This window comes from Plecotus auritus (assembly GCF_963455305.1).
Source record: "Plecotus auritus genome assembly, chromosome: 9".
NCBI lineage: Eukaryota > Metazoa > Chordata > Mammalia > Chiroptera > Vespertilionidae > Plecotus > Plecotus auritus.
The window spans coordinates 150855778-150865527 of NC_137783.1; the positions used below are offsets into that span (position 1 = coordinate 150855778).

General features: G+C 54.5%; 1 protein-coding gene across 2 annotated transcripts; it reads right to left on the reverse strand.

Moving 5' to 3' along the window:
* Positions 1-1549: 1549 nt before the first annotated feature.
* ARL2 (ARF like GTPase 2) lies at positions 1550-7533 on the reverse strand. Of its 2 annotated transcripts, XM_080688105.1 has the most exons (6): positions 7240-7533; positions 6933-7066; positions 4582-4692; positions 4325-4487; positions 2856-2936; positions 1550-2020 (listed from the first exon to the last, which is right to left on the reverse strand). In XM_080688105.1, exons 1-6 carry the CDS (start codon positions 7363-7365, stop codon positions 1886-1888), a joined length of 750 nt encoding a protein of 249 aa, XP_080544231.1. In that variant the 5' UTR covers positions 7366-7533; the 3' UTR covers positions 1550-1885. The 2 variants fall into 2 exon arrangements, with proteins under 2 accessions (XP_080544231.1, XP_080544232.1); XM_080688106.1 differs by lacking the exon at positions 7240-7533 and having other exon boundaries at positions 6933-7079.
* Between the last annotated feature and the right edge of the window lie 2217 nt (positions 7534-9750).

The window sequence follows — 9750 nt, forward strand, 5'->3', positions numbered from 1 at the left end:
GTATAATAGCCTTGTTATTTTCCTAACATGCATAATTCACACTTTAAATCAAGGATGCTGCTTACCAAGGGCCTCCGGGAAGACTTGAACACGGGTGACTCACCCAGATCAGTGGATGGCTGAGTTCATATTGCTTGATCTGTTTGAGCTCCTACTGGCTCATGTAATGATAATTATAGCTAGCTTTATACAGTGCTTAAGACACAAGACACCCACCCATTTGGTCCTCATCACAACCCTAGGCGGTCGGCGCCATTATCTTTCCGTAGATGGGGAAACTGAGGCACAGATAGGTTAGGCAATTTGCTCAGCATCTTCCAGTGAGTAGCACAGCTGGGGTTTGGCCCCGGAGCCCCAATGTGGTCACTCAGCACAAGATTTGGGAGTGTGGGGTCCATGGTGTGTGTCTTGCATAGAGGACAGGGCACGCGGTTGTAGTGTTCCACCCTGAAGGACAGTTGATGTTCGAAGGTTGTCCACCCAACTCCCACTTCCCTTCTTTCACCCCAACAGAGCCCAGGTTTTGCACAGGTTTCTACCCCTCCAGGAAGGGGTCCTAGAGCTAATTCAGGAGGAAATCCAGTGTCTCTTCCTCCTTTCCCCTGGCAGAACTACCTGCTCTCATTAGACCCTCCCCTGCAGTTTGAATTTTGAGCAGAGAGACAAACACTAAAGTTATAGGGCTAAGTGTGCTGGGCCCAAGTCTCAGCTCCCCCACTTCCTCACCGGGTGGCTTTGAGCAGGTCATGTAGCCTCCTGGAAGCACGTTCCCATACACTGTCAATGGAATACTGAGAGTCTGTACTCAGGACATTCTCCAACGTGGCAGTGAGTGCAGGTCTCTGGACAGAAGCCTGAAGGGTAAGCAGCCACTGCTGAGACCACAGCACAGGTCCCTGTGGACTATCATCCATCCTGCCATCCTGGGGTGCCCTTGTTCCCACCCTCTCAGACCAGCCTCTACTTCAGAGAGTGCCCTCGAGCCTTCAGGAAGGCCCTTCTAGGCTCTGCTCTTGGTTAACTCGTCCTGCCTGCATCCTTACCACTCCCTATTTCCCAAGAGCCCTTGCTCTTTATTCCTGTCACGTGATTTCCTCTGCTTGAACCTGTGCTGCCTTGTACAGCCTGCAGGCTGTCCACTGCATGTGGGTTCCTGGCTGCCGCAGGAAGTTGGGAGCCGAAATTCAGCCCGTGTTCCATTCAAGAAGCTGCGAGTCCTGATGTAGAGGTGTATGTGTATCCTTTTTCTAATCCATACCTCTGAGGGCAGCAGTCGCTCTGTTAAACTGTCCTCTTTCCTCTATCCAGAAAGCTCCTACTCACCCTTTACTCCCAGCTTTAATGTCACCTCCTCTGGGAAGCCTGCCTGGACTCTTCCAAATGGCAATACTAATTGCAGCCCGGTCCTATGCTTCTATACTCTGCACATCCCTTAGACACAGCATCAGTTAACCTCAGACTGCAGTGATCTGTCCCTTTGTTCCCTGCTGGATTGTGGGCCCTAGGTGGTCTCTAAAGCTGTGGAATTAGCAAATGACTCAGCCAGGAATCAGGACAAGGAACAGTTTATTCTCACAGCTGAGCAAGGACGAGGCCCACAGCTTGGATAGCAGCAGAGGCAGCCCCCTCCCAGCCTCAGCCCTTGCCTCTTGGTATGGCAGCTGCAGGAGGGCCGGGTCATGAGCCAGGGTGACGCCCGGGCAGTAGCCACCCGCCATGGGATCTGGGCTGGCCATGGAGCAGCAGTGGGCAGCAGCAGCAGCAGGTTACGGAGGGGGCGTGGAGTGTTAGTTGGGCTGGCTGATTCCCATCCTCCCCTGGGTGGTGCTTGGTGAGGGTCTGGGGTCGGGGGGCCCGGACTGTGAAGGGGGGCATCTGGAGCGGCTCAGTCGGCTGTGAAGATGCGGCTGGAAATGTCATCTAGGAGCCAGTCGATGCCGGGCAGCAGGTTATCCCCTGTGACAGCGCTGCAGCCCTGGATGCACCAGTGGTGGCTTCGGATGGAGTCCAACTCCAGGGCCTGAAAGGGTGGGAAGTGCTGGTGGGGCCCGGGGAGCTCCCAGCCCGCCCGCAGCTCCTCTCCTCTCCTCTCCTGGCCCAGGGGAAACCGGCGCTGCCTCCAGGTCCTGCCCTGGGAAGTCCCCCTGCTCCCCAGTGAAGAGCTCCCGGGCAGCGGGCTCTCTGCACACTGTCAGGCCAGCACCACCCCTTAGGAAGAGAATAGCAACCCAGGCGTCCAGGCGTCTGTTAGGGTCCAGGCATTGTGCCGTGGGCCCCACAACGTCCTCTCATCCACTCCGCCCAAGGCCACGCTAGCCAGCGCCTGTGCTGGCCACTGACCAAGGAGGAAACCCCAGCTGAGAGGTTTAGCAGCCTGTCTGAGGTCACACAGCCAGTAAGACGCAGAACCAAGCTCCTAGCCCCACTCTTTCTCCTTCCGGTGCTGAAGCGCCAGAGTCAAGGTTAAGACTGGGGTCAGATAGGCCTGCGTTTAGATCCTGGCTTGTTGGCTGTGTGACCTTGGGCGAGTTACCTAGCCTCGCTAAGCTGGCTTCATCATCTGCAGAGTGATAACAGTTCCCATTTCGTGAGGTGGTTGTGGGAACTGAATTGATTGGACCAGGCAAAGAGCCTCGCACACAGAAAGCGCTCAGGACGCGGCTACTTTACCCTGTGGAATGACCTATTTGCGTCTGCCCCCCACAGCCTGGGAGGCCACTACTCTTACTGATCACAGACTCTCCAGTGCCCCGAAGAGGTCCTGCCACATAGCGGGGGCTCACAATGCTTTTAAAATAAATTAACAAACACGTGCCTCTTTCCCTCCATGGGCCTGCGCCAGGGCCTGAACTCACCTCCCGAATGGCGTTAGAAGACAGTGCTCCAGGCAGGTCCTGCTTGTTAGCAAAGATGAGGAGCGTGGCTCCAGCCAGGCGCTGGGGGAGACAAACGGGGTTGGGGCTCAGAGAGCAGCCCGGCTCCTCATCTAATTGCCCAGAGCATCTGGAGTCAGAGACCAACCTGGAATACCAGGGCAATGCACCGTGGCGGTGGGAGTGGGGTAGGCAGTGTGGACACTGCCTTTGAGGCCGGGCGCTCATGGGGGTGATGGAGCCCTGGGTTGGGCCAGGGCCCTGGTTCTAGTCCAATAACCACCCAGTGGGCACCTTTCTCCTCCATGCCTCAGCTTCCTCTTCCATAGTGAGGAGGGGGTGATGGACACGATGACCCAAGAGCCCGTTGTGGTCTAGAATGCTCCCCCTGATGGGCTGACGTGTACAAAGGCCCAGGGTCTGCTGGGAAGGGCCTTTCCCTCTTGCACGTTCACAGAGCCCTTCCACTGCCCACCGCCCTGCCCGCTGCTCTGCCTCCAATTCCAGTTTTTCCTTACATGTGTGACACGTGTTCAGTCCCGGGAGCCGCTCCACCTGGATGGATCTGGCTCGGGCTGGGCATTTGATCTCACTGGACCTGCTCGACACCCCTGGGAGGCACCTACTGTTATGCCAGATGACCAGGTGGCCCTGTGTGCCAGGACAGCCCCACTCATGCCTGTTGTCCCCTCATCATTAGCAACTCCCTCTTTCACTCTCAGAAGTGTCCCTGTTTTCATCCAAATGCAGGGTAGTTAACGATCACATCCCGGAACAGAGAAAGGGCATCGTGGAAAAACAGGTGAAATCCAAATAAAATCTGGTTCTTGAAGAGTAGCTTCCCAGTGCTAATTTCTCAGTTTTGACATATAGTGATTATGTAAGATATTAACATGGGGAAGCAGGATGGTCTCTCTTCATTATCTTTGCAATTTTGCTGTAAATCCAAAATTTTACTTTTTAAAAAGTGTTTTGGCCCAGACAATAAATTATAAGATCACTCTAATTATAATGCCCACCTTAGAGATGAGGAAGTGAAGGTTCAGAGAGGTTAAGGGCCTTGCCTGAGGTCACACAGCGAAGAGGCTAACTCCTGAGCCAGGCTCCACTGCTTCCCAAAGCTTCACACACTGGCCTGCAGTCATCCTCCCTAAAGCTGGATTGGGGTGGGGAAACTGAAGCTCAGTGTGGTGGAGCAGTGACATCACAGGCGTGTGAACTCAGGTCTCGGCCCATAGCATGAACTACCTGTGGCACCATGGGGCACCCTGGACCAGGTGTACAGGTGGCCTCTGCCTCCCCAAGGGCGCTGGGCACACGGGGCGGGCTCAGGGAATGTGCTGAGGCAGGTGTCCACACGTCCATGTACGCGCACAAAGCATGGGGCCTGGATGCAGGTGCAAGCCCAGCTCCCCACCCCTCCTTCGCGCTCAGCCAGGCCCCCTGCCCACCTCCTCCACCAGCAGGCTCTGGAGCTCCCGCTGGCAGTCCTGCATGCGCTGGCGGTCGGCGCTGTCCACCACCCAGATGAGGCCGTCAGTGCTCTCAAAGTAGTTCCGCCAGTAGGACCGCAGGGACTTCTGGCCGCCAACATCCCAGATGTTCAGCTTGAACCTAGGCAGGGAGCGGTGGTGGAGGGTCAGCCTGGCCCCTTACCCACCCTCCCCGCCTTGCTCTGGGCTGGCCCGCCTGCAGGGACCCCGCTCACCCCCGGTGCTCCAGGGTCTTGATGTTGAAGCCCAGGGTCGGGGAGATGGTGTCAATGTCTTCTCCATTGAACTTCTTGAGGATCGTTGTTTTGCCGGCGTTGTCCAGGCCGCTGGGGCACACCAGGTTAAGGAGAAACCCCCTGTCCGCAGGGTGGTGACTCGGTGGGTGACAGTGCCCCTCTCTTACGGGACAAATCATTTCCCACCAGGTATCAAAATCAGTTGAGCACATAACCGACCCACGATAAACGTGGAAGTATCAAGAAACAAGACTCTTATCTTCTCCTGACCAAAGGCTCCTTAATTAACTCCATAATATTTACTGAATACCCACTAAATGCCAGGCCCCCTTCGGGTGCTGGGGGCCCCTGTGTCAAAGTCCGCCCTAGTGCAGCTTAAGTAAGGTCTCATGTGGAGACAGTGATAGAGTATCAGCCAATGAGAAAGTTGTCAGATCCTGGTGAGTGTTAGAAAAACAAAGAAGAGAAACACAAGAAATACACGGAAGATGTTTTGGAGAGGGCCATCGGAGGTGCTTCCTGTAGCTCACGCGCCAGGGAAGGCCTCTTGGAGGGTCTCAAGGTTTTTGGAGGACTGGGGAAAGAATGTTCTAGGCAGAGGGAACAGCAGGAGCAAGTATCTGGAGGCAGCCACCTCACTTGTTTCTGGAATGTTCCAAATCTCTTGCTGCCGAGTGAGTGTGCAAATGTGAGTTCACCAGCAGGAGAGATCCACCCTCCTCTTTCCTCCTCACTTACGGGGCTTGCAGCTGGGACGGGGCCCAGGCCCTGGGCTCAGCAGCCTTTCGGCTCACCTGACCTAGCAAGTGACTCAAACCAGTGACACAGGGGTGACAGAACACCTCTCTGAGACCCAGCCTTAGCCCCTGATAGTTGGCCACTGATTATCCCCTCTTCCTCCCCACCCTCCAACTTCATCACCCACATTTCCTTCTCCACTGGATCATTCCTTCAGCGGACAAACTCTCTGGCACCTCTCCCACCTTAGAAGAAGCAAACATCCTCTTTTTTTTATATATATATAATTTAAATTTCAGGCCCCAGGCGATGAGCAGCAGGCCAGTGTAGATGATGTTGCTGCAGCCCCCCAGCTCCAGCACCTCCAGGCCCTTGAGCCACTGGGACATCCTCCTCTCTTGATCCCTCTTCCCCTTATCCCTTTATATCCCTCCCTTAAAGCAACTCTCCTCGAAACCTTTCCATTCTCACCTCCAACTTCTGTTCTGCTCTTTCTGGAACCCATGAGGCTTTTGCTCCTACTTCGTCCCTGCAACTGCTCTCGCCAAGGTCAGTCCCTGAAGCATCCATCTGGGTTCCTCCTTCCAGGAGTTTGCACTTGGTGCCCCTCTGCTTTAAAGAATGTCCCCAGATATCTACATGGTTCAACCCTCACCTCCCTGTCTTCACTCAGCTGTCACTTTCTCCATGCGGCCTTCCTTCTCCATCCATACTATACATTTCCTCACTTATTTTATTAACATCTTTCTCCCTCCAGCATTATAGAATGTCCATGAAGGTCGGAATTGTTTATTTTGCTGTTTTACCCCAGCCCCTAGGACAGTGCCTAATACACAGTAGGTGCTCAATATTTATTGGGTGAGTGAATTCTCTGTGTCTTTCTCAAGGTTCTTGAGAACAGACATGATGTGAATATTATTTTTGAGTTATCTGCGTAGGTCAATGTCTTCTCTCCCAGCTAGCGGAGTCGGAGTCGGGGTGAGGGCAGCCCAGCTCTTGGATCTCAGAGTCGTCCCCCATGAGGCCTGGGGTAGAGGAGGGCGAAGAGTGCAGACGCCTGTTAATGGGACTCGGAAGGTCGATGGCGCCCTCGGGGTCCACTGACATCGACAGGCCGTGGACAGCAGAGACTGGACAGTTCGACCCACCCGCGAAAGGACCCTCGCGGAGGCTACACCCGCTTCTCCAAGGAGCCGAGGGCGGGGCGACCCCGGGATTCCGATCTTGAGGGCGGGGCCGAGGCCTCACCCCTCGGACAGGGGTAGGAGGGGAGAGCCGAGGACAGCGGCCCCACGCTGGGCCAGATCGAAGGGTGGTGGCGGCCAAGTCACTTCCGGGCCCCCTCCCTCTACATTGGGACACCTCTCCGGCCGCTGCCCCCTGAGGCCCACAGCTCTGGCCCTGGGAACAGAGTCTGCTCGCCCCGAGCCGCTGGTTCGGCCTCCTCCCGGCCCCCCGCCAGAGTGATTGGTAGAACCCACGTGCGTGACGCACAAGGGGCAGTTGGCACCCCGCGCCCGGTAGGGGGCGCCTAGCTCCGCCCGCCCGGCCGGGCCCCGCTACCCTGGCGGCTCCGGCTTACGGGAGGATACAGCATGAGCAGTCGCAGCTCCCGCTCTTTCTGCTTCATCTTCTTCAGGATGGTCAGAAGGCCCATGGTCCCCGAAGCCCCCTCCCGGCTGCTGTTTCTTCCTAGTCCGGGGACTCCTCTCCCTGCTCCTATTGGCTATCACGCCCACCGAAAGCACAGCCTATTGGTCGACCCCTCACTTAGTCCCGCCCTCGCTCTCACGTGACCGTGAGGTGGCGGAGCCGTGCTGCTCGGGCCCCTCTAGTGGCGATGGGGGCTTCCGCGCTGCCACCTGCTGTAACCCTTCGCACCCCGAGGGCTGGACTTACCGAGGGCACTGCCATTCCTCCCTCCCCAGGACTCCAGGCTCCGCTGGGGACGGAAACCTGAAGTTCCTGGGTTTGTCTTGGCTGCAGGGAGAGTAACCGATAGCCCCGGCTTGCTGACGAGCTCATCCCGGGGCCAGTGTAAGGCTCTGTTCCCCAGAAACGTGGTCCAGACCTTCCTCATCTTGGGCCTCTGGCGTCATCCTGAACCTGCCAGTTACAGGGCCTCCCCTTTCCCTGGCACCTGCAATCGTGGAGGGTGAGCTTGGGCGGTGTTTCTTCATGGAGGATGGAAGTGCCCCCTAGGGGGCATTTGGAAATGTGCGATGGCGTCATCGTGTTCATGTCAGGGCGGGAGCAGGTCTGCCTCTGGACCGAGAGCATGCGGGTTCTTGACTTCCTGCAGGAACAATTTCACAACATGAGTCCAGGTGATTCTGCGAGTTCGTTTATTAAAGCTGGGGTCAGTGAAACAGGACGGGCTTAGAATAGAAGAAGCAACAGGAGAGAGATTAGACTGGGCTGCTTGGCTCTCTAGAAACGTTATGGAAAAGAAGTTAACCGCCCCCGACCCCCCCCCCCCAGAAAAAAAAAAAAAAAGAAAAAGTGAGCCAAGGCGGGCAGTTGTCAGCTCAATGGAGAGTCAGAAAAGGGGGCCTTGGGGACAGGTTCAGGGGGTTAGCAGGGAAGAGCTGCCGCTGCCCATTGCTCCCCTAGTTGCAAGTCTCATAGGTCCAGCCCTTAGAATTTAGGAGGTGCTTGTCTGTGGGGGACCAAGAGGGGAAGGGAGAGGCTCAAGTGTGCTCTCAGGAGGGAGAGATATGCTGGGTCCTTAGTCGTGAGGGGTTCAAAAGCTGGGAATTTAGGGGCGGTTCTTTGGGGAGGTTCTCAAGCGAATATTCACCAGCTTTTCCAGGTTATCCTTTCAGGTCCGGGTCTCCACTGATTGGGGGTCGCCGGGGCAGGGGGCCATTATTCATCACAGCTGGTCCTGGTGTCACTTGCCTGCTTTTGCTGCTTTTCTGGGCGTGGAGCTGAAATACAGCTGAGGCCTAGATGTTATCTCTAGGGAGGAAAGGTCAGGGGGTCTAAACTGCATGGCCAGCCATATGCCGGGGGAGGAAAGGCCACCCCGGGGCCGAGGTCTGGCACCAGTTTTGCGTGTTGCTGGACACCCTGGGCTTTTCCTGGCTGTAAGCTGCTCAGCCAGTTTGTTCATCTATTTGTGTTTCCCCATTCCACTTGCCAGGGAATGTTCTTGGCTTGTTACTACCCTGCCTCAATTGGATTGTCCCACTTACCAGATAGGTACCCGTTGTTTAGAAAGCAGGGGACAGACCTGCACAAATAATTATTTCGCTCAAGATGCCCACCATTTCTCTATTACGAAGCACAATTCTTTGATTTACTGATGAGAAAGTTGAGGCTCACATGGTGCTTGGCATAGTGACTGGCAAATAGTAGATGCTCCATAAATGTTGGTTGTTGAAAGAATGACTGTTCAAATGTTTGGTTCTTTACCTTAATGATCAAGTACAGAAAAAAGTGAAGCTACTGAGGCCGGGACTAGGCAAATTGTAAACTCAGAAAGGTGTGTCTTACTGTCTTATTTTGAGCCCTTTCCCCAGCCCACTGCAGGGTAAATGCTAATGGGCAGCACAGAGAAGGCTCTGTCTCATGCTTGGGGAAGAAGTCAGTGGTTAGAGCATTGGCTCACGGATCGAAGGGTCTGAGGTTCAATCCCCCATGTGGGAGGCAACCAATAGATGTGTCTCTCATTGATATTTCTCTCCCCTCCCCCCTCCACTGGTCTGAAAATCAATGGAAAAATTATCCTCGGGTGAGGAGTAAAAAGAGAAGTCAGGCCCTGACTGGTTTGGCTCAGTGGATAGAGCGTCGGCCTGCTGACTGAGGGGTCCCAGGTTGTATTCCGGTCAAGGGCATGTACCTTGGTTGAGGGCACATCCCCAGTAGGGGGCGTGCAGGAGGCAGCTGATCGATGTCTCTCTCTCATCGATGTTTCTAACTCTCTATCCCTCACTCTTCCTCTCTGTAAAAAATAAATAAAATATATTTTAAACAAAACAAAACAAAAAAAAACAGAGAAGTCAGGCACCAGTGGAAGGTAATGGTGGACTTCTCTGTAATTGTTTATAAAGCACTCCGAGTTTTCTATTTCATTCTCCCGGCAGGATGAGAGGTTTATTTCCTTTTTGTAGATGTGATGGTGGAGTCCAGAGAGCTTAAGGTGTTTTAGACAGCAATTTAAACTCACGTCTGGTTGACAGTAATGTGCAGTGTTTTCCGGGTCCCTAAGAAATCTAAGTATAACCCTGGCTGGGTATCTCAGCTGCTTAGATCATCCTCCTGATACGCCAAGGTTTTAGGTTCGATCCCCATTCAGGGCACATACGAGAAGCAACCAATAAATGCATAAATAAGTGGAACAACACACTGATGTTTTTCTCTCTCTCTCTCTAAAATAGATAAATAATTTAAATTAAAATCTAAGTG

Coding starts and splice junctions, on each gene's coding strand:
- ARL2 (XM_080688105.1), bottom strand. CDS start 7,365: ATGAGCTCGTCAGCAAGCCGGGGCTATCGGTTACTCTCCCTGCAGCCA. Junction 7,067..7,239: donor GAGGAATGGCAGTGCCCTCG/GTAAGTCCAGCC, acceptor TGGGCGTGATAG/CCAATAGGAGCAGGGAGAGG. Junction 2,937..4,324: donor AGAGCCTGCTGGTGGAGGAG/GTGGGCAGGGGG, acceptor TGTCTCCCCCAG/CGCCTGGCTGGAGCCACGCT.